The sequence below is a fragment of the Zonotrichia albicollis genome, chromosome Z, assembly GCF_047830755.1.
Source record: "Zonotrichia albicollis isolate bZonAlb1 chromosome Z, bZonAlb1.hap1, whole genome shotgun sequence".
Lineage (NCBI taxonomy): Eukaryota > Metazoa > Chordata > Aves > Passeriformes > Passerellidae > Zonotrichia > Zonotrichia albicollis.
This window is the reverse complement of record NC_133860.1, coordinates 7,962,183-7,988,095: the sequence shown is the minus strand read 5'-3', so window position 1 is coordinate 7,988,095 and position 25,913 is coordinate 7,962,183. Positions and strand designations below refer to the sequence as shown.

The window sequence follows — 25,913 nt, the reverse complement described above, 5'->3', positions numbered from 1 at the left end:
GCTCCCAGGGCCAGAGGGCAGGGACAGATTTTGGCCCATTGGGAATGAGGAATTGCTGGCTGGGAGGGTGGGCAGGCCCTGGCCCAGGCCCAGGGTGCCCAGAGCAGCTGTGGCTGCCCCTGGATCCCTGGGAGAGTCCCAGGCCAGGCTGGATGGTTCTTGGAGCAGCCTGGGACAGTGGAAGGTGTCCCTGCCCATAGCAGGGGGTGGGACTGGATGATCTTAAGGTCCTTCCCACCCACAGCATTCTGTGATTCTGTGAAACCCTTGCAGTCTCTTTCTCTTCAGCCCAGTTTAACCCCCATCTCCTTGAAGCCCAGCTGGATGCTGCTTTGTCGTGAGGAGATGATTGCAGCTCTGAACTGAACCCCGATGGATGCAGGTGAGGACACACGAGTCGGTGTTTGCCCCTGGCGCTGTCTTGGGTGGGTTAACACCGCCCCAAAGGCTGCTCTGAGCCCGGCTGGTCTCTCACCAGCCCCGCAGGGTTGGGGACTCGCTGGCTGAGGGTCCCAGGGTTCGGGCATCTGGGGGTTCCCTGCCAGATCCCCGGCGTGCAGGACACGGGGGTCTCTGGTCACATCCCGGGATTGTGGGATCCGGAGGTCCCTGTCAGGCCCCGAAGGGGTGGATGCGGGAATCTCTGTGAGGGCCCGGGGTGCGGGACCACCCGATCCCCGCGGGGTGAGGGGTGCGGGGGCTCCCTGTCAGACTCAGGAGTCCGGGATCGAGGGAGTCCCTGTCAGATCCGCGGGGTGCGGGACTCCTAGATCCCTGCAACTTTTCGGGATTGTGGAGTCCGGGCGGTTCCTGTCAAAGCCCGGCTTGCGGGATGGGGGAGTCTCCCTCGGAGCCCCGGCGGTGCAAGAGGCGGGAGGTCCCTGTCAGATCCCCGGCGTGGGAGGGTCCGGGGGTCCCTGCCGGATCCCGAGGTTGCGGGGTCCGGGAGGTTCCCGTCAGAGGCTCGGGGCTGCGGCACTCGGGGTGTCCCCATCCGATCCCCGCCGTGCGGCCCCCCCGCGGCGGGCAGGCCGCAGCCCCGGACTACATCTCCCGTCAGGGCCGGCGCGGGCCGCGGGCGGAGCGCGGCGCGTCACTGCCCGCCGCCCCGGCCCGTCCCTCTGCCGAGCCGGAGCCGGAGCCGGAGCGTCCTCCCAGGCGGCGCCCCCGGAGCCCCCCGCGACCCCCGCAACCCCGCGCCGCGCCCATGACCCCCTCAGCGGGGCACTGACCGCGCCCGGCCCCGCACGGTAAGCGCGGCCCGGGGGGGACGTGACACAGCACCGGCCGAGGGGGAGCGAAGGGGGGCGGCGGGGGGAGCGCATCCCGGCTTTTGTCTCCCTCGGAAAGACGCGAACCCCGCGGGGGGGTGCGGGTCGTGCCGCCGATGGAGCCGGTTTCTGGGCACGTCTCGGTGCTGGCGGTGTCGCGGCGGCCTCGCCCCGGGGGGGTGCCCCCCGCTCGGTGACAGCCCGTGCGTGGCCGTGGGGCCCCCCCGGAACGCGGCGCTCCCGGCGGAGAGCTCCGGGGCTGGGCTCGGTTGTGCTCCCCGCCTCTGGAAGCTTCCCGGGCGCTCCGTTCGGCCGGAGAAGGGCAGGGCTGCCCCCCAGCCCCGCCCCGGGCGAGCCCCCCGTGGGCAGCAGCGCGGGGAGCCCGTCGTGTCCCCGCCGCAGCAGCCGCGGCCATCGGCGGCCCCGCGGCGGCAGAGCCCGCACAGCGGCACCGCCGCACAAAGGTGCCCGCCGAGCATCCCCGCCGCTCCCCTGGGATGATCCCGGCTGGGAGCGGCTCCCACCCCGCCGCAGGAGCGGCCCCCGGGCTGGGTGCGGGTGTAGCGGGCTCGGAGGGCTCGGCAGAGACCCGGTTTTGTTGTCGTTTTACGGTGATCGTTTTCCTGCAGAGTCACTCTGGCCGCACGTGCTCTCGGGGGCCGTGGTGGGTGACAGGAGGGGACAACAGATGCTGTGGCAGTGGAGCAGCCGGCAGCCGTGGGATGTTTTTTGCTGCAGCTGCCCCCAGAAATGCTGGACGCTGGGGGCACAGTTGTTGGGTGTCACTGGCCTCCCCGTGCCTCAAAACTCTGTCCTTGGAGTGGTTTTTCCATAGAATGAGACCAAGGTTCACCTCCCGGGGCCATTCCCTGGGTCAGGCTTCTCTGGAAAGGGTGAGATTCTCATCCGTGAGATCCCACGGTGGATGGAGCAGCAATGCCATTAGGTTGGAAAGGGGCAGGTGCTGTTTCTCAGTGCCCCAGAACCTGTGTGCTTCCCTCAAATGGGCATTTCCACGTGCCCATGGGTGCCACATTCATTCCTTCTCCAGTAATCCACCCTGATATTCCTCCACCACTCAGGTGGGTGTGGGATGAAGATTAAAATCACAGCTTCATTAACAGAAATTGAAGAGATGGGAGGATGCAGAAGAGAGATTGGGCTTCCAGGCTGCGTCTTTCAGTGCAAAGATGCCAAAATAAGAGCAGATCATTTCATAGTCCCTTCTCTACAAAACCTAGGAAGGCTTTTTGATGGTGGACCATCATCTGAGCATCCACATTGTGCAGGGGGGTCCCACACAGGATGGAGGAGGAATCCTCCTACTCTGCTGATGATTTACGTGACCTTGACTAGCACATATTCACACCTTGTCTCCAGGGAGTGGAAACAGCCATTCTGTTGTGTCCACCAACGTTATTTTTCCCTGTGAGTGTCATAAAGGCTTTTCTCTGCCATTGCTGAGCCCAAGGTTCAAGAGCAAAACCTTGTGCTGCTGCATTTTATCCCCTCAAGCCTTGGGGAAGATTTGTAGGCTGTGGTTGCCCTGCACTGAGCGTGTTATCTTTGGCACAGACGAGCAGTGGCTGTTTTGGGAAGCTCAGGCTGTGCTCTTTTTTACATCATTTATAAGACCTCAGGTTGCTTTTAAAGCAGAGGAGCTGCAGTTGGGTGCTGCTGCAGGTGAAGGTGATGCAGGGAAGCAGTTTGTCTCAGGTTATCTGGATGGATGAAAGACTGGAGAGAATTTGTGGAGATGAGCTGAGCTCCAGCTCTGCCTTTGTGATGCCATTTGGAAGAGGGCTGATCTACCTGAGGGGCTTGGCTGGGTTTGTTCCAGCCTGATCCACAAATGGCATGGGAATGGTCTCTGGAGGGTTCTTAAAAGCCATGAAAAATGGAATGCAAAGCATGGAAACATGCTTGATGGATGTTAGCCCTGCATCCAGACTGTGGAAGGGAAGATGGTGGGATGTTGGGCTTTATCTCCAGAAGTCTCTTCTTCAGCACTTGATTTTGAATGAGGATAACAATACTCTTTTTTCCCTCTGGAGTACCTCATGTTGAGGTGAACTGGGTGATTGAGTTCATTCTGCTGTGATCTCCTGGTGAGGACAAATTGTGCTGTATTGACTTTCCCCTTCTTAACCAATTTGTGTGTGGCTCTCTCCCATTTCTCCTTGCAGCCATCGTTGCTTCTGCTTGGTTTTTCCCCAGCAGGAAGGGTCTGAAATTGTGGTAGTTGTCACTGATTGAGATTTTGCCCACAGGTCTCTGCAAAGCAACAAGAAAACCCTTCTGAACCTAATTTAATGTCATGTTCTTGCTGCTCAGTTGAACCTTTGGGGTCCTGTGTTTGTGAGGAGTGAGGCTAAAAGTGTAGCAGGACCCTGTGTTTTCTGTGGATGCTGGGGCAGCTTTTTCAAGAGCTGTTTGAGACACGTTCAACATTCTTCCTTTATGTTCTGATGGAGTAATTAAATATCATCAATGATTTCACTGTTTTTCACTTTGGCAGAAGTGTTAAGACATTTATGTTACGCTATTGTTAAGTTTCAGAGCTAACAGTTTGCTGCTCTGTTTGGGCTATGATCAGGTTGGGGAAAGGACAGCAGGAGATTGGAAGTGTTGAGGCTTCTGGTTGAGTAATCTCCATAAATGCCTCGGGATGTTGTGAAACTCCTGGGAGAAGGGGCAGTTCTGCCACTTGAGGACAATTAGCAGATTACTGTGTCCTCTGAAATGAAGGGCTACTGTAGCCAAACAGTCATCTTCTGTTTGTTTGAGACTCTGGCTATTTTATTTTTATTTATTTACATACATTCTTGCATATGTGTATATATATTCACTTACAATGTAGATGCCTTGCTGGTGATCCTGAGAGAAGCATGTTCCCCCCTCAGTTCAGACTGAAATGGGAGCAACATTGGATGTTCTTAAAACTTTGGTGCGTTTAAGCTTCCCTGCTGAAATGAGAGGTTTTGTTTCTTTCACGTCTGCCTTGAGCTGTGCCATGGTCACTCTTGGCTTGCTGGATTTTGCATTGTCATTGTCGTTCTGAAGTGCAGAGGTGCCTCAGCAGTGGCCAGGAATGGGAGGTGATGCCTCTATCATGGATGGATTGCAGAAAACTTATGATGGAAAATTAATAGATTTGAGACTTTTCTGCTTTGAGATAGCTCTTGGAGTCTCCTTTCAGGCAGTCTATGGGGCACTGAGATTTTAGGCACCCCAGGATGGTTGGGAGCAGCCTTGTGCTCACTCCAGAAAGGCACTGTTCCGTCTCCTGTCCTGCACACACACCCCTCAGCCTCCCTGTCCCCCAGGCATGCAGCAATTGTGGTCCAGGAGAAGAACTTGGTTTCTGGGCTGGTGGGAGAACCTGTGGTGACAGAGCCAAACCTGTGCCTGTGCCATCTCTGCAGGACCAGTCCTGCCACACCTGTCGGCCAGGAACCTGCTGCAGGTGCATTTCACAACGTGCAGACATTTGTCGAGGGCGTCTCCTCTGTGGCAGCTGGCTCAGCTTCATCTCCCTCCCCAGCCTGGCTGCATCCGTGCAGGGGGTGGGGTGGTGCTGGAAAACATCTGCATTCCCACCGGGATGGGGAGGGATATGGGTGGGGTAGCATGGATGTGGTGGGGCTGTCCCTGGGATGGAGAGCGGGGCTGGGTGGCTCTGTGCTGTCCCCATCCCCTGTGTCACATCGTTCCTGGGTGTCCTGAGGGTGCACATGGCTGCCCACAAGCTTCTTATTTCTCACCTGTGGTTGGAATGGGTCTGTTGGGTTTGCATGGCCAGGTTTAATAATGGGGGGAGCTACCAGGGTGGCTTCTGTGAGGAGCTGCCAGGAGCTTGCCCCATGTCCAGCAGAGCCAACACCAGCCAGCTCCAGGACAGACCCCACGGCCAAGCCCATCAGGAATGATTGTGACATCTCTGGGATAACAGATTTGAGAAGAAAATAAAATTGTTGCCAGTCACTGGCAGTTGTTACTGTGGCCAGAGAGGAGTAGGGTGAGAACATGTGAGAGAACAACTCTGCAGACACCAAGCTCAGGCCAGGAGGAGGGGCAGGAGCTGCTCCAGGCACCCGAGCTGAGATTCCCCTGCAGCTTGTGGAGGGTGTGGGGATGCAGAGATGCACCTGCAGCCCCTGGAGGAGCCCATGCCAGAGCAGGGGGTGCCTGAGAGAGGCTGTGACCCCCTGGGAAGCCCATGCTGGAACAGGGTCCTGGCAGGGATATGCTGATCTGTGGAAACAGGAGCTCATGCTAGGGCAGGTGTCCTGATAGGACTTGTGGCTCTGGGGGGAACCCATGCTGGAGCAGCCTGTCCCTGAAGGACTGCACCCCAGGATCCACGTTGCAGCAGTTCATGGAGAATTGTTGCCCATGGGATGGACTCACACTGGAGAAGTTCATGTAGAACTGTCTCCTGTGGGAGGGTCCCCACACTGGAGCAGGGTGAGGACTCTGGCTTCTCTCCCTCTGACTTCTCTCCCTGAGCAATGGCAGGAACATCTTGTTCTGAGCTGGTCATAACCCTCATTCCTGTCTCCCTGCACCAGCGAGGGAGGAGGTAGAGCTGGGAAGGAGGGAGGGGTGAGGGTAATGTGTTTTTAAGATTTATTTTACTTGTCATTATCCTGCTCTTATGGTGTTGTTAATACATTCAATTAATACTGCAAATTCAAGTCTGTTTTGCCCACAATGGGATTTGGTGAGGGATCTCTCACAGTCCTTATCTCAAGTCATGACCCTTTTGCTCTATTTTCTCTCCCCTGTCCAGCTGTGGGGGGGAGTGAGAGATTTGCTTTGGTGATTGCCTGGATTCCAACCAAGGTCAACCCGCTGCAATTGGTCTTAACACAAAAAAAAGAAAAAACCAAAAACAAACAAACAAACAAAACCCAAAAAAAACCCCAGAAACAACCAATTTCTCCCTCCTTTGGGAGCAGGCTCAGCTCTCTGGGACTGGTTAGTACAGGCTGTTCCACCCTGGAGAGGCTTCACAACCACCGGAGCCTGCCCTGCACCAGAGCAGAAGCTACTGGGAGACACAGCTGCCACCAGCTTCTTGCCCAGGCACCTGCAATGCAATTGCAATTAGCAGGGTTCATAATTATTTCTGAAAAATGCTTTTGAGCTCCTAAAATCCTGCAGGAGCTGTGTGGCTTGGCTGGCATTCTCCAGGACCTTGGGAGAAGCTGGTGTTCACAACCAAGCTGTTGCCAGTTGTGTTGGGTGGCTGCTGGCCTGGGGCACGGGCAGTTGGGTTGGCATGGGAGGCTGTGGCACAGGAGGGTCCCTCACATCAACTGTGCCATTCCATGCATTGGGGATCTCACCCCATGAACCCCCAAATTAGTGTTGGGATGGTCTGCTGCCAGGTCAAGCACTGATAGGGCAAGGGGGAATGGCTTTAAGCTGAAAGGTGGTAGATTTGGGTTGGATGTTAGGAGAAAACTCTTCTCAGTGAGGGTGCTGAGGTCCTGGCCCAGGGTGCCCAGAGCAGCTGTGCCTGCCCCTGGATCCCTGGGAGTGTCCTAAACCAGACTGGACAGGGTATGGAGCAACCTGGGATAGTGCAAGGTGTCCCTGCCATGGCAGGAGGTGCAACAGGATGGTCTTTAAGATTCCTTCCAACCCAAACCATTCTGGGATTCCATGTTTCCATGAAATAAGCAGTTGTGACCCTGAGTTTTTCACATAATTTGATTAAATCTCTCAAGTCTGTCTGTGCTACCACAGTGCTTTTGAGCTACAACAGAAATGCACTGCAGATGTTTCAGGGGTCTTGGCTGCCCCCGGCTTTGAGCACCTCACTTGTGAAGCCAAAGCTTTCTGAGGTGACATGGAACTGGTTTTGGGTGGAGCAGCCTTGGGTGAGCCTGGGGCTGGGGCAGCTTTGCAGGGGCTCACCTGTGCCTGTGAGCTGCTCCTCCTCATATGTGGTCCATGGGGATGTCATTTTGGGGCCAACCAGCTTCTGCAGATGGCCTTGAAGGATGGCAGTGTGTGCAGAAACACTCCTTGGTGTTTGTTAGTCAGGGATTTTGCGGGAGTTAACCTGGAGTAAATTTTAAAGGATGTTTTCATCCTGCATAGAAGTGTGTGCTCCAGTCACTGGCAGGTGTATGGTGTAGTCTAGGGCCAGCCAGCCAGCCCAAAGTAGTAATCTGAAATCATGGAATCATCATCTGCAAATCCTGGAATCAAAGTCACTAATGTTGGAAAATACTTCTAAGAGCACCAAATCCTATCATCAATCCAGTATTACACCGTGTTCACTACCAAATTGTGTCCTCAAGTGCCACATCCACATGTTTTTGGAACACTTCTGGGAATGGGGACTCAACCACTGCCCTGGGCAGCCCGTGCCAGTGCCTGACCACCCTTTCAGTGGATAATTTTTTCCCAATACCCAATTTAACTTCCCCTTGTGCAGCTTGAGCCCATGTCCTCCATCATGTCACTTATAACCTGGAAGAAGTGTCTGGCCCCCACCTGGCTGCACCACCCTCCTGTCAGGGAATTTTGGAGAGTGAGAATGTCCCTTCTGAGCCTCCTTTTCTCCAGGCTAAATGCTGCTTTGTTTTTGGGTGCTGCATTTCCCTGTATTACCCATCCAGAAGCAAATCCCCTGGGGCTAGAGGACTCCTGGGCGCCGTGTCCAACTGCAGTGAAGCCAGGGAGCATTTTAATAACATGTCATCAAAAATACCATGTTGTGTGTCTCAGCAGGAGAAGAAAAGGAAGCAGGAAGGGTTGTGGTTGTGCTCTGATTGTCAGCTGGAGGTTAATAACAATGTTTTATGTTTAAGAAGGTGTTTGCTTTGCACAGCGAGGAGAGAGGAGTGTATGCCTGAACCCACGGGAATTGTATTCCCTTAAATCAGGGCATATCGTTGATCCAGGGAATGTTTCTTCCCAGCCAGACGATCGCCTTGGAGGTGTCTTTGTTTTTATTTTCCTTTGGCTTAGGAAGCTGGGCTGGTGATGGTGAAATTTGCAGCAGTAATTTTTGCAGCAGGAGGTTTTACAGGAGGACATGGAGGCTTGGGGGTTGCTTTGGGAAATGATTTCTGTATTTTTCTTGCCGTGTGCACCTTTCATCCTTGTAAGTAGATGAACCAGGTGAAGTTTGCAGGTTCCTGGCTGTGATGCCTGCAGTGGTCTCTAAAGGAAGAGGGGGCCCCAGGTGTGGATGAAGGCTGTGCTGAGGTGGTGGACAATTTTCTCTCTCAGCTTTCCCCCCTTCTTTTGAGATCAGCAGTTTCTCACACCCTGACAGCAGCACTGCAATGAAACACACACTTCTGGAAAGCTCTTGTGGTGGAAGCTGAGTTCTCCATCTCTCCCTGCATCCCTGCTCTGTCCATCCCTGTGCTAGCCAGGCACAGGCAAATGAGTGTTTTTCCTGCCTTTGCAGGTGCTCAGAGCAGCATCAGTCATGGGCAGGACATCACAGCCCCGTGGAGTGTCAGCAGAGCCGCAGCATCCCTCCCTGCCAGGGTGCTCTTAGTGCCAAGATTCACCTCAGGGCACTGGTCCTCCCCCGGTCCTGCATTTTGGAGCATCTGCAGAGCGCACATTGTTTTTCTCAAAATCGATTTTGAGAAAAAGCACTTGCTTCAGTTTTTTTTTTGATAGATATATTTTTGTCACATAGGGTGAAAGATTCATTTATCGACTGCAGTCACTTTGAAGCTTCTCCCCTGTTTTTATGCTTGCTTTTTTTTTTTTCCAATGAGCAGAAATGAGGCTTATGCACTCAGACTAACTGTCACTTGCTATTCTTCCAGAACCTTTTTTAATATCTAATATCAGCCAAATTTGACAGAGGAGGGCACATTTTGGAGATAAGAACTTACAGGCTGTAAGAAAGAGGGTAAAAAAGGGAAATGTAAATTCTTTCTTGTCTGCAAGGAGAGGCTGCATCAGTCGTAAACCTAAATAATGTCTGTCTGGGTGCAAGCAGGTTGGTTAATTCTTAAGTAAATTACCTTAGTAATTCACTACAATTCATTTAAGGAAATAAACCAAATAATTTTCATCACAGGAAAGGAGGAGTTGGCTGCAGGGCTGCTGCCAGGGAGGGTGTGTTTGGATGATGCTAGATAACTTTTTAAGGTCCCTCTCCTCTCCTCTCCTCTCCTCTCCTCTCCTCTCCTCTCCTCTCCTCTCCTCTCCTCTCCTCTCCTCTCCTCTCCTCTCCTCTCCTCTCCTCTCCTCTCCTCTCCTCTCCTCTCCTCTCCTCTCCTCTCCTCTCCTCTCCTCTCCTCTCCTCTCCTCTCCTCTCCTCTCCTCTCCTCTCCTCTCCTCTCCTCTCCTCTCCTCTCCTCTCCTCTCCTCTCCTCTCCTCTCCTCTCCTCAGGTGTTACACTGTGACTGCTCCTGATAGTGATGCTCCATATGTTATGACCTACAAGCTCACACAGAGTCCTTGCAGGCTGAGGTGTTGGGTAAATTCTGTCCCCAAAAGCTTCCTTGGACACTTGCCAGGCTCAGCACAGTTTCCCATCAGGACTGAGGTCACAGCTGGCAGCATCACCTGGAGAGGATGAGCCAGCATTGCAGTGGCTTTTCAGCATCAGCCATGGTCCATGAGCTTGCCTTGGAGCTGGAGCTGCTGTTACAAGGGATTAGTGAGCTTCCAGTTCCCAGAGGAGCCAGGGATGGTGTTCTGCCCCTCTCTGCTGTTGTTCCCACTACAGCTGCAGCAGGAGGCTGCCTCTTCTGTCCCTTTCCCTTTCCCTTCTGCTGTCACTACGTGCACTTTGATTTTTGTTTTTTTAAACTTTTTTTTTTTTTTTACACCGGGGATTCTCTTCCTTTTTTGTCAGCTCAGAGAATGATTTTCCTTACGCTCTTCTCTATTTAGGGCTGTGGGGGAGGAAGTGATTCAGCCTTTCCCCCCACTCTGATTTGCAGAGTCATCCCTTGCTGGCTTTGCTGAGTTTTTCCTTGAGCACCTCCAGTTAACGCTGGCTTCATTCAGCAGGAGCGTTCCCACCTCATTCTGGCAGGGAAGGGCACAGAGGGGAAGGATGAGCCCTCTGCAGGACCTTTCCCTGTGCCAGGAGCAGAGTGAAGCAGTGAGCAGGCCGTGCTGCCAGACCCATGGCAGCTCCAGGTCTCCTGTGTACTCCTTGTCCGTGCGGGCATCTGTGGAGGAAGGATCAGCCAAATGGAATTTCGAGGGCTGGCCTGGTCATATGGTAAAAAATGATGGAAAGTGATGTCATGGGCTCTCCCAGGAGGGGAGGTGGCTCGGGTGTGCTGCTGGCCCTGCTGGAGGATGCCCTGCTCGCCTGGGTGATGGTGGGCGGGGTGGGTGATGGATGGATGGTGACACGGGCTCCGTGCAGGACCGCTGCCAGCTTGCCTTTCATGGCAGGGCTGAAACGGCTGCTAAATACCAGGGAGGACACACAGTGCCTGCTCTGCTCTCCACAGGGCTTTCAGACACTGCTGCTCTGCAAGGGAGCCGATAAATCATCTGCCACTCTAAGTGATACCAGGCATTCTGGTGTCCCTTGTATAAAAAACAAGTGCATTAGTTTTGGGTTAATTATTCTTCTACCCTGGAAGCCAGCATTGCTCTGCTTATTTCTAAAGGGGAGAAGGGCAGATAAAAATGAGATGAAACTCCCAAGCCATCTAGAATCTTACCACTCTGTTTCCAAATCAGATACTCAAACCCTAAGAGCAATTTTGATCTTCTGAGGGAATTCCAGCATGCATCGCTTACTGCTTTGCTTTATAACACTAGGAAGTCTGGCATCAAAAATGAGTATTTGTGTGGTGGTAAGGGTAGTTCTGGGAAGGACAAAGTTGGTCATCATCTAGAAATATTCCACTAACCTCTCTTGGGTTTAGTCTTGATTGTGTTCATCTTTTTTCTTCTCTTTTAAGAAGTACAGCCACATCATGAACCTGTCCTCGCAGCATCCTGTGCTCTGCCTTAGGCCATATTAGCTGCCTTCTGAACATCTCTGTCTATTGATTAAAGCATTAGGAGGAATGTCAACTTGGAAGCAATGGGTTTGATTAGCCGATTATTTTAACAAAAAAAGAGGTGAGCTTTGATTAAAAGTACAGAGGGAACTGTAGTGACTGTTTTCAATGTTCTGGAAGGAAGGTCAGAGCACATAACCAAATGAGAGCATTGGTCAGGATGTTAATGAGGGGAGTTTGGAGGCTGAAGGTCAACACTGTGCATGACATCTTCTGCATGACCTAGGAATATGGAAAATTATTTGTATGTATTTAATAGGGGCTGCTGGTTTTTGGCTAGTGAACTGTAGTGAGTGTAGGCACTTAATGGTTGCATGAAGCACACAGGAAACAGTGGAGTCTGTAGGATGCTATTCTTGTGTGAAGGTTGGGTTTAACTTGGATCAGTCAGTCACTGGAGTAATTACATCCTGAAGTACTTAATGAATTCAGAGAATCACACAATCCTGGAATGGTTCACGTGGAAAGGACCTTAATATCATCCAGTTTGATCCCCTGCCATGGGCAGGGACACCTTCTCAGGTGGCTCCAAGCCCCATCCAGCCTGGCCTTGGGCACTGCCAGGGATCCAGGGGCAGCCACAGCTACTCTGGGCACCCTGGGCCAGGGCCTGCCCACCCTCCCAGCCAGCAATTCCTCATTCCCAATGGGCCAAAATCTGTCCCTGCCCTCTGGCCCTGGGAGCCACTGCCTGGGTGCTGTCCCTGCCTGCCTTGTCCCCAGGGGCTGTGCAGCTCTCCTGGAGCCCCTGCAGGCCCTGGCAGGGGCTCTCAGGTGTCCCTGGAGCTTCTCTGGTGCAGCTGAGCAGCCCCAGCTGTGCCAGGCTGGCTCCAGAGCAGAGGGGCTCCAGCCCTGGCAGCAGCTCCGTGGCCTCCTCTGCACTGGCTGCAGCAGCTCCAGCTCCTTGTGCTGTTGGGGACTCCAGATGTTCTGCAGGTGAGGTTTCACCTGAGCAGGGCAAAGCTTGGATTTTCTACAGCTGACAGGTGAGAAAAGCTTGCTGGTGTCAACACAGCTGTGTGGACTGCAAGCAAGAGGCTTCACACAACCATCCTGCGCTGCTTGTTGTTGTTTGGGTTGTTCTGGGGATCTGTTGTGGGTTGTAGGGGCAGGTGAAAGCATTGATGAGGTGTTCAGAGAGAAGCACCTTAGAAAAACAATGTGGAGGCTCCAGTGAGGGATTTTCTGCCTCCACTGTTAAGAAAAGCAAATGTCTTTTGGAAGGTGGTAGTTGTACTCAAATCAATGCAAGGAGGGAGACTGGAAAGCCCAAGCATAGGTGATTGGTTTCTGTGCTCTGGGCTGGAGGTTGGGCTCCAGTAATAAATGGCCAAATCAGAGAGTGGCAGATGATGGCACAGGTGGGGAGGAAGAGCCAAGAGCAGGCTGGAGCAGTGAGCACATCCTTCTCTTTAGTCTGCCCTTCCTGTTTGCTGGATCTGGGGTCAAACATCTGGATGTGATTCAGTCCAGCCCTCGCTCTGGGCCTGCAGCTGTGGCTCTTTCAAGTCCTTGAGCCCTACCAGCATGGGCAGAGCTGATGGCAAACCATCCAGGAAGGAAGAGATGAGTAATAAAAAGCTTCTGTCTCCCATTCTTCAGGGAAAAGTGCATGCATTCCCTGCTCAGCACTTGCTGCATGGGACCATCCTCTGCCTCCCAGAGCAGGCAGCTTTGCTCAATGGGATTGTCATGTACTTGAATTTCATGTCAGCCCATTTCCTCTCCTAAAGGTCAGCCTGACCTTGCTGTGTTATGATGTTTCTTTTGGTTTTCATTGAGCTTGGAGCATGTCTTTCTTGCTTTGTTGTGGAAGTCTGGGCTCAGGGAAGATCTTCATAGGTAAGATCCTGGTTATTCTGGGTTGAAGTAAGCTCCTCTGGTCCAGCCCTCTGCTCAGTGCAGCGCCAGCTTCAACATCAAACCTGCTCAGGGCCTCCTCCAGCTGGGTCCTGCTGCTGTTTCCAAGCTGCACACCCAGATCTCACACTCAAGTTACATGTTGGCTGCTGAGCCACAGCTCAAAGCAAAGGAATTTTCCAGTATCCCATCAGAGTTTCCCAAGCTTCACCTACCGATGCGCAGACCTGGAGCGGAGCAGCTGCAGCTGTTTGCTGCTGGAAGAGGCTTTCTGCAGCTGGTGTTTCCCGTGCCCCGGGCATTCTGCTGCTGGGATTCTCAGCAGCTCCGGGGGAGTGTCAGCACTCCTGGGTGGAGCGGCAGCGTGTGTGTGCTGGGGAGGCTTATCGCCAACTGACCTAATTATTGTAATCTCGCTCTTCCCTAGATAGTGCAGGTTTCCTTGGCTCTCAAGAGGCTTCACGCGTTTTTCCAAGCTGTTCTTTGATTTATTGTCTGTCTCCTAATAATAATGTTCTTTTGCTCAGGCTAGGTGAAGCCTGAGAGTAAGGGCTGTAGCCAGAGCCAGTGTAATACTTGTGAACTGCTTTTCCTGCTCCAGTGGCCATCCTGCTGGGCTTGGTGGTCCCAGCCTGCCAGACTTTCCAGGCAGCCTACCTGCAGGGATTTCTTGGCTGCCATGGTCTCCATCCCTCCTCTTCCCCCTGCACTGATTGTACACGTGCATCATCTTACTACAGAAATCCTCTGGGTGCCAAAGTTAACAGGTGAAAACTGTGCAGCGCCACTTTCTGCCCAGCTCTTGTTTGCAGAGTTGTTGCCAGTCCCTTTTTTTCTTTAGTTACCCATCCCATTTTATTTGTTACCTATTCCACTTTTTTGTTGACTATCCAATTTTTTCTTCTTTTCTATCCCTTCTTTTATGTTGCCTGTCCCATTTTTATGTCCTTTATGCCTCATTTCATTTGTGTTGTTCTTCCTGATTCCTTTTTTTTTTTATTTGTTTGTTTTCGGGTTTTGGTTGGTTTTGGGTTTGTTTTTGGAGTTTTGGCCTATCATGGTTTTTTTATTCTCTATCCCATTTTTTCTTCCTTTTGCTCTACCCACTGTGGTTTCTCCCTTCTCTACCTGCCTCTTTTCCTGTTTATAATACTTTTATTTGGCTACAGTAAAGGCCAGGTGCCTTTTAGAGGTGCCAAATTCTTATTTTTTCCAGCAAGACAAGGATTTTCAGCATGTTAACAGGGTTTAACATGTACTTCAACATTAAAAATATAAAGCCTAGGACAGAAAGAAAAAAATTAAATCCAGCCCAACAACAAAACATTGCAACCTGGGATAAATTTGCTCCATTCAGGCACTTGATTTTCTTCCTGTAAGCTGTAGCTGGGATTTTGGAGCTCAGAGCTGCACGGCTGGGCAGAGAATAACTCACGTAACGCGGTGCCTCCTCACAGGAGCAGGGCTTACTGCTAAGCTTCCCGGTTAAACCACCTGATGGGATCAGCAGAGGTTAGCAGCACCGCAGGGGCTTGGTGGCAGAGGGCTTGGAAAACAACAAGTCAGCAGCACTGCCCTGAAAACCTGTTTTGTTTGGGGCTTTTTGTCCCCTCGCCCTGCACAGGATCCGGTTGGACCTGAAAGGGAGCGGAGAGGATGGAGCGGGGCATCACAGCAGGCTGTGTCTGTTGGGGTTTCTGCACCCCTGGGTCTTATCTTGTGCCCTGCCTGATAGTCTCTGGAAAGTAAAAATTTTCTCCTGCATCAGAGCAGCCCGTGGAGGAGCTGGGACCAAGCCAAAGCAGAGGCATTGCTGGGAGGTCACAGCCTGAAAGGGCTGGCACTGGGCTTGTGCCTGGTGTGAACTGCCCAGCAGAACTGGGGCTGTACCAGTGCCCCTTCTTTGTGAGAGACTGTGAGTTCCCATTTTCCTTATTTCCCTCTGTAGAAAGGGAGGTTCCTAACTTTCTAACTTTCAAGTGGATTGCAGTAACACTTTAAATTGCAAATCTTCTTTCCTGAAGCTGCGTCCTTTGGGTGGGTGCCCCAAGTTATCCTCAGATTCTCAGTGAATACTCTTCAACAGCAGGCCATAAAACAGATAGTTAATGCTAACTCCATTTTTTTCCTTAATTAGCCTGTAGAAAAATCATAGTGCTAAGGATTGTTGTGAGGAATAAGAGTGTTTTTGGCTGTGTTCAATGAGAATAGATATTTTTATTTTGTTGAAATGGGAAACAAAATAATGTCAAGTCCCATTTCAGTCCAAAATGAAATGTGGTTTAAATTATTTTACACTATAATGGCGAGTTGTGGAAATTCAGTGTACATCACCACAAAATAAAACCAAAAATCCTTTGTTAAAAAATACAAAACTCTAAATAAAAGTGAAACCATTTTTTCAGCATTTCCTTCCCAAGTGGTTTGGCTGCAGTGACTTGACCAAAATTATTTAAAATTCATCAAGCCAAATCTGGGGTGATGGCAAACAAGTAATTTAAAAAAATTATTATTGTTGTTATGTGGTAGGTTCAGACTTTTGTTTCTTCAAGGGTGAATTTTTTTCCTCTGGGGACTGTGACAGAGGAGAAACATGACCCTTGTCTTTCACACTGGTCAAGGGGACGAGTGAAGCTTGAGTGCCAGGCGTCACCTCTGGTTCCTGGTGCTGGCAGGCCTTTGGATATCGTGGACATGTGGGAATGCTCATCATCATCAGAGTGTTCCCAGGGACCAGGGTCCTCAGGAAGCACTGGCACAAAGTTTCCCAGAGAAACTGTGGCTGTTCCATCCCTGGAAGTGTCCAAGGCTAGGCTGGATGGGGCTTGGAGCAATCTGCACTAGTGGAAGGTGTCCCTGCCCATGGCAGGGGTGGCACTGGATGGCTTTTGAAGTCCCATCCAACCCAAACCATTCCATGGTTCTTCTAGAGCTTTTCTGTGAAAGCTCTAGAAGGAGTGGGAAGAACCTGCTCCAAACCCCAGAGTTATGTGTTTATCTTGGCATTCTTGGTGTCTTCCTCTGAAGCCTCCAAGTCCTGCACTACCTCCGCACTAGGAATGAAGTTTATTTTCTTTCATACTGTATAATTTATTGCAGAAGTGCCTTTTCAAGTCCCATTTGAAATTCTGCTGCTGAATTGTTGGGTCATAAAGACCCCTCAATTGAACATCCCTACCCTGTGCTGGCACCTAAGAGCTGGGAGTGGTGAGGCTCTACCTTCAAGGGCCCTTGACGTGAGATACCATCTGGGTATATATCCCTAAGCAGTTTCTTGATTAATCAAATTCTCCCTTGCTTCTTTTCTTTCCTTTTTTTTTCCTTTTTTTCCTCCTGCAAAGCAATATAGTTTGAGCTCTCTATTTAATCTCTGAAGCCAAAGGTACATGAATAGCAGGCGTCCTGCTGTGGTGTTTCTGCTGAAGCTGCAGATGCTGCTCCCCTGTGCTGCCCCTACAGCCCTGCCCCCATGATCCCACTGCCCTGCTGCATCCGTTGGGTGGGTGCCCCAAGTTATCCTTCCTGTGAATTGTCCTCAGCAAATAATTATTGCTTACTCTAACTTTTTCTCTTAATTAGCCTGTAGAGAAATCATGGTGCCAAGGATAGTTGTGGGGGATGAGAGTATTTTTAGCTGGGTTCAGTGAGAAACAGGAAACAAAATAATGTCAAGTCCCGTTTCAATCCCAAATGAAATGTCTTAAGCTACTTTGCACCATAATGGAGATCTGTGGAAATTTAGTGTACCATGAAAGAAAAGAGCAGTGTTTGTGTTTTACAAGAGAAGGAAGCAAGCAGGATGGAGGAGCTGGTGTCACACCAGTCACACGTGAAGTGCATGGCACATTTGGGTCTGTGGTGGATGAAACAGCTGGACACAAAGAGCAACTCAAGGGTATTTTGGGACAGATTTTATGTTCTTGTCCCCAGTACACCAGCAGCAATACTGGAACTCAGCAAAGCTTTCTTGCACTGCATGAAGAAAGAAGGAGGAATGGTACAGGAAAGATGGAGAGAGGCTGTTGGAGTGACAGGACACAGAGGGATGGCTTCAGACTGACAGAGAGTAGATTTAGATTAGATATTAGGAAAAAAGTAGGTGCTGAGGCCCTGGCACAGGTTGCACAGGGAATTTGTGTCTGGCCCATCCCTGGAAGTGTCCAGGGCCAGGTTGGATGAGGTTTGGAGCAGCCTGGGACTGTGGAAGGTGTCCCTGCCCATGGCAGGGGGGAACTGGAAGATCCCTTCCCATCCAAAGCATTCTGTGATCCTGTGGTGTGAGACCTGGCGTTAGCAGAAGGGACTGGTGTCAGGGTCACTGACAGCAGGGAAGATTAGAGCACAGGGTTGGTAAATCCCAAAGCTGTCTTGATCAGGGCCAGTCCCAACTGTCCTTGCTGCTGGTGGAGGTAAACAGACACTCGCCAAGCTCATGTTCATTTCAAAACAATTTACTTGTCATGTCCTGAAAGGACCTGTCCTCTGTTTGCTTTGTAATAACAAACCCCTCCCTGTCCTGCTCCTGCCTGCCAGTGCTCAGCCAGGTCCCTGGGTGATAAATGCTGCTGTGCAAGTGCTTGCAGCATCTTTACACCCTGGGAGTCAGCAGGCTGGTCTTCCCACCCCCATTGCTGGCTTCTTGTCATCCATCACTCACTGCACTTCAAGGGGGAATAACCACAGGTGGAGTGGGGCCACCTGGAAGGGGAATTTTTGGAGATCTGTGGCAGCATTGCTGGTGCAGAGCATCCTACAGAGTGATAGTCTGGGAGTGATTGCAAAAAAAATGCACTTCAAGCCTCAGAAAGGAGGCTGGTGGCTGGCCAGTAGCTCCCAAAAATTCCTGTCTGGGGAGGTGCTTGGTATTTTTGGGCTGGTTCCCTAAGGCAGGCGTTTTCCTGGTGAATTGATTCAAGCTGCCTCTCAGCTGCTGGAAGGAGCTAAAAGCTGGGGATGGATTTGAGAGGAGGGTTGAGCTGGTGGGCTGGGCTCATGCTGCTTGTACAAAGCAAAGCTTGGAGGGTCTGGTTTCCCCTTGTCCTGGGCTGGGCATTCCTGCTGCTCTGACTTTTGCCAGTGTGGTGGGGTTGCACAGGGAGCCCATCCCTGCACACAGCAGCATCCCTGGGCAGGGTGAGACCTTTGGTGGGTGCTGTGGTGCCTGTGCTGCATCGTGTTCCTTGCTGAGACAGCTGCTGGGAGCCCAGTGCAAAACCTGGGTCTATCTAGGTACTACACTTGCTTTCCTAAGTGCAGTGGGAAATTATGTGGGAGAACATGGCATGGACATCCTTGTAGCCTGAAAAATGGATATAGGGTTTGCAAGGGCATCTAGGAGGAAACTGTTTTGTGAAGGAATTATTGCCTGTGATGGTGATGAGGTCCTGGCACAGGTTGCCAGAGCAGCTGTGGCTGCCCCTGGATCCCTGGAAGTGTCCAAGGCCAGGTTGGATGGAGCTTGGAGAACCTGGGACAGTGGAAGGTGTCCCTGCACAAGACATAAATGAGATGAGGTTTAAGGTCCCTTCCAACCCAAACCATTCCATGATTCTGTGATCTTCTCAAGGTGTGAGAGCTGCCTTAGATGATGCTCTTTGCATGTTAACCCATCCCAACCAGTAGCATACCCAAGGCTGGGAAGGATTGTTCCCTTTGGTTTTAGCAACAGGAACCCACAGAAAATTTGCTTTCGATAGTGCAAAAGGTGGCTGCTGTTGCAAAAAGCATGTTGCTTCCTCATTCCTATTTCATCTTCCTGAGATGTTGAATTTGGGATGCACTAGAGGCTCTCCTGTCCCTATTCTTGTTGCAAAGAAGAGCTTCATTTCCAAAAAAGGGGGAAGCTGTGATGAAGAAGCAGTTGATTGGGATGGAGGTGAGAATCCTTAAGGATGGGAACCTCATGAGGTTTAACAAGGCCAGGTGCTGGAGCTGCACCTGGGTCAGGGCAACCCCAGGATCAACCCAGGCTGGGTGTGAGTGGAGGGAGCAGCCCTGGGAGAAGGAGCTGGGGGTGCTGTGGGTGAGAGCTGGGCCTGCCCCAGCCTGAACCCCCTGCCCTGGGTTGATCCCCAGCGTGGGCAGCAGGGCAGGGGGATCCTGCCCCTGTGCCCCTGGGCTCAGGTGAGAGCCCACCTGCAGAGCTGCCCCAGCCCTGGCTCCAGCAGCACAAGGAGCTGGAGCTGCTGCAGCCAGTGCAGAGGAGGCCACGGAGATGCTGCCAGGGCTGGAGCCCCTCTGCTCTGGAGCCAGCCTGGCACAGCTGGGGCTGCTCAGCTGCACCAGAGAAGCTCCAGGGACACCTCAGAGCCCCTGCCAGGGCCTGCAGGGGCTCCAGGAGAGCTGCACAGCCCCTGGGGACAAGGCAGGCAGGGACAGCACCCAGGCAATGGCTCCCAGGGCCAGAGGGCAGGGACAGATTTTGGCCCATTGGGAATGAGGAATTGCTGGCTGGGAGGGTGGGCAGGCCCTGGCCCAGGGTGCCCAGAGCAGCTGTGGCTGCCCCTGGATCCCTGGCAGTGTCCCAGGCCAGGCTGGATGGGGCTTGGAGCAGCCTCATCAAGTGGGAGGTGTTATTGTCCATGACAGGGGGTTGGACTGGATGATCTTTAAAGGTTTGTTCCAACTCAGCCTGTTCTGTGGTCCTATGATTCCCAGGAGGAGAGGACCAGCTGGCTCCTCCTAGCATAAAATCTATCCGGGAGTGGCAGCTCCAGTGTTTTGGCTGGTGGCCAAGGTATGTTCTCTGACTGCTGCTACAAGCTGGTGTAGAGGCACAAAAATGCTTTTTGCCAGTGAGCCACGGGCGTGATTTAATGGGGATTAAGCGGCCTCCATGCCTGCCCTGCTGCTGACCGGGGTGCGCTGCTCCCGCCCAGTCCCTCCCATGGGCAGCCACCAGTGGGATGGATTACTTCAGCAGGTTGACATCTCAACTTAGAGTTGGATGTGTCTTTTAGGATTACAGAGCTTTTCACAGCCCAAGTGCCTATTATATTGCCTGGGTGCCTGTAAAGAAAAGATTTTGTCCCGATAATGGTTTCCCTTTGGTTATTTACAAAGGACGATGCGTGGCGGCGGGCGCGGGTGCGCGAGCGACTGTGTATGGATGAGCTCGTGGTTGTGGTGCTTTTATTTAGGATGTGGGCTGTGCTCTCTGCCTGCAGAGCGCTGCCTGCACGGAGAGTTTTGTACCCTGGCTGCTGCTTCCATGGCATCATGGCTCATCCCTTGGGGTGCCAGAAGGGCTGGGCACAAAACCAGGTGTTAGTTGCCTGAGGATTGCAGCCTGCCAGGTGAATGGCAGGAGGGCACACACAGGTGCATGGTGCACATGTGCAAGCTCATCTGGCAGGAAAACATCCTTGGTTCATGTCTTCCAGCACCATCCCTGCAGCCATCACGTCCTGCCCAGCTGCCAGAGCGATGCTGTGTGCTCTCCAAGGAGAAACAGCGCAGCTCTGAAGAGAAGAGCATGTGTGAAATGCTCTTTCCTCGGATATTCATAGTAGCTGTTCAATATTTTTACCTGGCAACATTTTCCTTGTGAAGGTGAAAAATAACAAGGGTAACATGTAATGTGGGTTCTCATTCCATTAGCTTATAGTAGAAGCAGGGGAATGTGGAAATCTATTATGTCTGCCTTAAGTCACAGATTGTGGCATGAACCAATGTAAAATAGGTTATAAAACTCAGGCTGTTCACAATTCAGGGGTTGGTGGTTGGAGGCTTTTTATGGCCTGTTTCAGATTTTATATCTAGGGACGCTGGTGCATTTGCATGTATAGAATTTGTATCAAAATCTGTGAGTGTTCCTTGCTGTTGTTGCTGCAGCCAGTGATGCCCCAGCAGCCTCCTTGCCCTGACATCCCCTGTAGTGGAGCATCCCACCACAGGGTGAGCCCATAAAAACCCACCTCCTCTCACTTGATGTTCAGACAGTACTTTTCTTAGTTGTGTGCTGTTTTTTCCTTTCCTTTTTTGATAGTATCTATCACAAGCCAAAGGTAATGTCTTCCCCCAAGCAAGGAAGCCCATCTGGTGGAAAACCACTCCAACCTCATGTACAGATTTGACACACTAAAGGATTTTATGTTTCTAAAGGTGATGTGGCTTTGGTTTTGTTTAAAGAGAAGGGAAAATATTCACTTTCCAATCACAAAGAGTTGCTTATTGCAGGGAAGCAAGCTACATAATAAATTGTTGTCTGGGTGAGAATAAAGATTTCTGGCTTTCTGGTTACTCCTCTCCCTGTCTTGCGGGATCAAGCTGGCTGTTTTGGGTTGGATTCTGCAGCACTTGTCTGTCCCTCTCTTTTTTCTCTCCATTTATTTCTGTGTTTGTTTTGATGGCTCTGTTTCAATGCACCGTGGTGTTTGCCTGCTGTGTTCTGTGCCAGACTCGTGAGTGGCACTGCAATGTGACAGCTGGTGGGCTCCTGTCCTGTCACTGGGGCTTTTCTGCATCACCAGGTACCAGAAAGCAGGCCTGAGACTGGAGGGATGATGAAATACATTAAATGCTCAGCCAGCTGTGGGTGCATCAGTATCTGAAAAGCCCAAGGCTGGCTCCAGCAGTAAACACTCATGTGTTTTTCAAAGGTGTTTACATTTTAATTAGAAAAGGGTCAGATCCAGGGTATAATAATTTACATTTCTGTGCTTGGTGTTTTGATGTCTGGCAAGGTAGTGGTTTTGGAGCAGCAAATCCAAGACAGACACATGATGCTTTGTGGAGATGCAGCAGTACCTGGGTACAGAGAGTCATGGTTCATCTCTGTTGCTTTTATTTTCCATAGTAACTGTTCCTGCGGGTGGCTGGGTACGAGAGCTGCCTGCCAGCAATAAAGATAAACTGCTCGTCTCGTTCTCTGAGATGCTCTCACCGCTTGAGAAAGACGCATTGCTAATTACTTGTTGTTGGAAAAGGGCTGGATGAGGAGAGGCAAAATATTGCTGCAGAAGAGGCTCATTAAAAGGAAATGCTGGAAATCAAACCGTGCTGATGGCGAGGAGTTCCAGCCCCAAACACAGACAGTCAAAGGTCCTCGTGCCTGTGCTGCTGTCAGAGCGTGAGCTGGTGGGTTGCAGAGTTGAGACACACAGAGAGTTTCACCTGACCCAGAGGTGCTGATAAGAAGCAGATAACAAGCAGAAGGGCTGTCCTGTACTATCTGCTCCTCCCTGCTCTGTATAGTCAAAGCATCTCTCTTGTCTGGGGCTGCAGGGACTTCCTCCTCCTGTGTGTGGTTCAGCAGCCGCTTTGGGAAGCCTGGCTTGGAGTCTCGGTGAGCAGGAAGTGTGAGGGAGGTGATGATGGAGGGTTTGACCGTGAGCTGTTCCTCCCTGCCCAGCCCCAGAGAGGCACTGGGGTGAGCAGAAGAGGGTGTCACCTCAGCCTGGATATCCACCTCCACCTGCACGAGGTGATGTCCAGCATGGCTGTAGGGGACAGAGAACAGCGGGGTGGGTTTTGGAGCCTACACAAGAGATGTGAAAGTTGTCATTGGTTGCTCATGAGAGAGGATGTGATGTCTGGGCCAGGGTTGGGGCCTTTCCCTCTGTCTCCCTGGGCATCAGTTTGGTTTGGTTTTATCATCATCCCATTCAGGCACAGACAAATCTGGGCCGCTGAGCTGTTCCTCAGTTTGTGTCCCAGGTGTCTCAGAGCAGAAGGGACCTGCTGGAGCACAGTCTGTTATAAATACTCAAGGGAGAACAAACACGAGAGGGATGCTGGATGTCCTGTCAAAGAACATTCTGGAAGCAGGTGGCTGCATTGGTACGTGAAGAATTTGCACTGCAGCTGCCTTTTATAGGAAGCATCTCTTGTTCCTAGAAAACTGTGGGATGATAAATCCCATGTGGCAAGACAAAGGCTTTCAGGGATGTCAGGATATCTCTGTAGCTTGTCACTGCCTGTCTCTGCAGCAGCTGGCCTGCGATGGCATTTCTGAGAAATAAATATTCTCTGCATAAAGGATGCTCTGCATTCCTCCTGACTTCACTTTGGAGTCATGGAGGAATGGAGGATTGGCCTGGGATTTTCTTAGTGTTTAACTGAAGGATAAGTAAAGAAGACACATGAGTTTTCAATTAAATGCCATCAGTCAGTCAGTCAAGCCTAAACAGCTGAGGCCATATTGAGTGAAAGATGGGCTGGGCACTTATTCTTTGTTGGGCTTTGGAGGTGGTTACACCTTTCAGTAATTGAATTTCAGTTCAGGTGAGAGGAAGCCCAATGCATGAAGTAGTTCTGCCTGAACTCTGTATTTTAGAGATTTTTCCCAATGACCTTACCTAGGTATTGGCAGTGGGTATTAGCTCCTGGCTGTGTAGTTGTCAAGAAAATCTGCTTACAGCTTTCACCATTTTGATTGTGTGTGACAGTGTGGTGTTTCTGTTTCTCTTGCCTTTGGAAGCCACAACCTTCAAAGAAACTCATCAAGTGTGCAAAAGCACTTTAAGCTCTTAACATCCATCCCGTGGAAGGAAAACACTGGGAAAAGCAATCTCTTTATTTTCTTTCCTTTGCTTGTGCTCAGTCACGTTGGACCTCGCATAGGAGCAAGGTGTGCTGTTGTTGTCGTAATAGCAGGTCAGGATGTGGGTTTGTCTGGATGAATTGGAGCGAGAACTGGCTTCCTCTTGGGTCACCCCAGCTCCCTGCAGCTCTAGGATGGTGCAGAGGGGCTGGAAAGCTGGGAAGGGCTCTGGGAATGCTGAGGCAGCTCCAGTGCTGGGGACAGCTCTGGGCCCTCAGCACAAGAGAGACACCGAGGGGCTGGAGCGTGTCCAGGGCAGGGAACGGAGCTGGGAAGGGGCTGGAGCCCCAGGAGAGGCTGAGGGAGCTGGGAAGGGGCTGAGCCTGGAGCAAAGGAGGCTCAGGGGGCCCTTGTGGCTCTGCACAGCTCCGGACAGGAGGGGACAGCCGGGGGGAACAGGGACAGGAGCAGAGGGAACGGCCTCAGGCTGGGCCAGGGGAGGCTCAGTTGGATATTGGGGAAAATCCCTCCATGGAAAGGCTTGTCCAGAGCGTCCAGCAGAGCTTCCCAGAGCAGTGGTGGAGCCCCCATACCTGGAGACATTTAAAAGTCATGTGGATGTGGCATTTGGGGAGATGGGTCAGTGGTGGCCTTGGCAGTGCCAGGGGAATGGACTTGATGGTCTTGGAGGGCTTTCCAATCTAAACAATTCCATGATTGAGTGATTCTGTAAGAATTATTTTAGGGAGATCTCTTTATGGTTGCAGTTTTGGTGTAATGTTTTTGCCCAGAAGCTTGTTTTGGGGGCTGGAGTCCCTTGGCATGGCTGGGACGCAGGTGGGTCTCATCCCAGGGGACAATCTGTGGGATCTTGGCATGGCTGGGACGCAGGTGGGTCTTATCCCAGGGGACAATCTGTGAGATCTTGGCATGGCTGGGGCTCAGATGGGTCTTATCCCAGGGGACAATCTGTGGGAAGCTGCCCTGCTGTTCTGTCTTGGCGCTGCCAGGCTGCTGCAGTCCAGATTTTGGAGAGCTTTTGGCATGGAGGGGAATGGCTGGAGCCTCCTCCCTGGAGAGGACGTGCATGTGGGGCCCTCTCAGCCATCCTCCAGTGACCTGGAAATGCATCACTGTCCTGCATGTCTGTGGTCTTCTCATCAAGGACTCACCACTTCTTAAATCATTTTGGTTGCAAGTTCCACTCTCCTGTTGCCTCCCAACCCAAAGCGGGTTTGTTCTCTGTTACTGTTCTTCACCTATCAAACTCACCACTTGTTTCCACAAGTTCAACAGGCCTGGAGCACCTTTGGGAAAAAGGGAATGAGCCTACAAGTGTCATAAAAAAATGCTTGTTCTTATTATTTGCTGATGAAGGATAAAACTGTATAATTGCTAAAAAAACTGTATAATCTTGCTAGAGCAAGAACCCCATTTAGATCCCCCTTAATAACAGCTATTAATAATAATTATACATTACAGTAATGCTGATAATTACTAAGTTATAATAAGCAGTTTGCACATCTATTGACTTTTTCTGCTGATGATTCCTTCTTTTATGGTCACAGTAACGAGCACAACATGGGCTTTGTTAAATCATAGAGTTTTACAAGGATTTAAGTTGGAATAAATCTTCAAGATCCTGTAGTTCTACCCCCTTGCCATGGGCAGGGACATTCCACTGCACCAGGTTGCTCCAAGTCTCATCCAACCTGGCCTTGAACACTTATAGAGATAGGAAAGTTTTGGAAGGTAATTTTCAGACCCCCAAAACTTACAATCTTTGTGCTTTGGCAAAGTAGGGTGGAGGGAAGGGGGAAGTGATAAAAAAGAGCAAATCTGAGATTGATCTCTGTTTGTTGTGATTAAGGAATGTACCTGGTGTCTGGGAATCCTTTGTGGTTGGTGCTGAGCCAGCACAGAGCCAAGGGATCACTGCTTCATCAAGCGCTCTCACCAGCATTTGTTTGCTCAGTGTGGGAAGATAGTAAATGCTTTGATGCTCAAATGTGGGTTTTTCTTTGAAAACCTTTTTTGTATGTGTTTTGAGGGTGAGGTGAGGTGAGAAATTAGCTCCAGGCACAGATCGCCAGGAAGAGCAGGAGTTTTCTTCCTGTTGAGTGATGGTTTCCTTCAGAAAGAGGTGAAACTACCACAAGATGAATTTGTTTTAGAGTTTCCCAGTAGAGATCCACAAATGTCTCAGATATGTGGTTTGTGTTGTCTGAAATAGACAAAAAAAACCTTTGGGCTTGGGTAACGTGTGGCTAATGAGA

General features: G+C 51.2%; 1 protein-coding gene across 5 annotated transcripts in view; it reads left to right on the top strand.

Moving 5' to 3' along the window:
* The first annotated feature begins 230 nt into the window (after nt 1–230).
* The window catches only part of CTIF (cap binding complex dependent translation initiation factor), a 146,998-nt gene continuing 121,315 nt past the window's right edge, over nt 231–25,913 (top strand). For 2 of the 5 annotated variants that reach the window (XM_026795319.2, XM_026795318.2), the window contains exon 1: nt 231–382. In XM_026795319.2, coding sequence (XP_026651120.2) covers nt 377–382 — 6 coding nt within the window. In that variant the 5' untranslated portion in view covers nt 231–376. Of the gene's footprint in view, nt 383–1,073; nt 1,251–25,913 lie in introns of those variants that run through there. The other 3 variants (XM_026795322.2, XM_026795321.2, XM_026795320.2) reach the window with 2 other exon arrangements.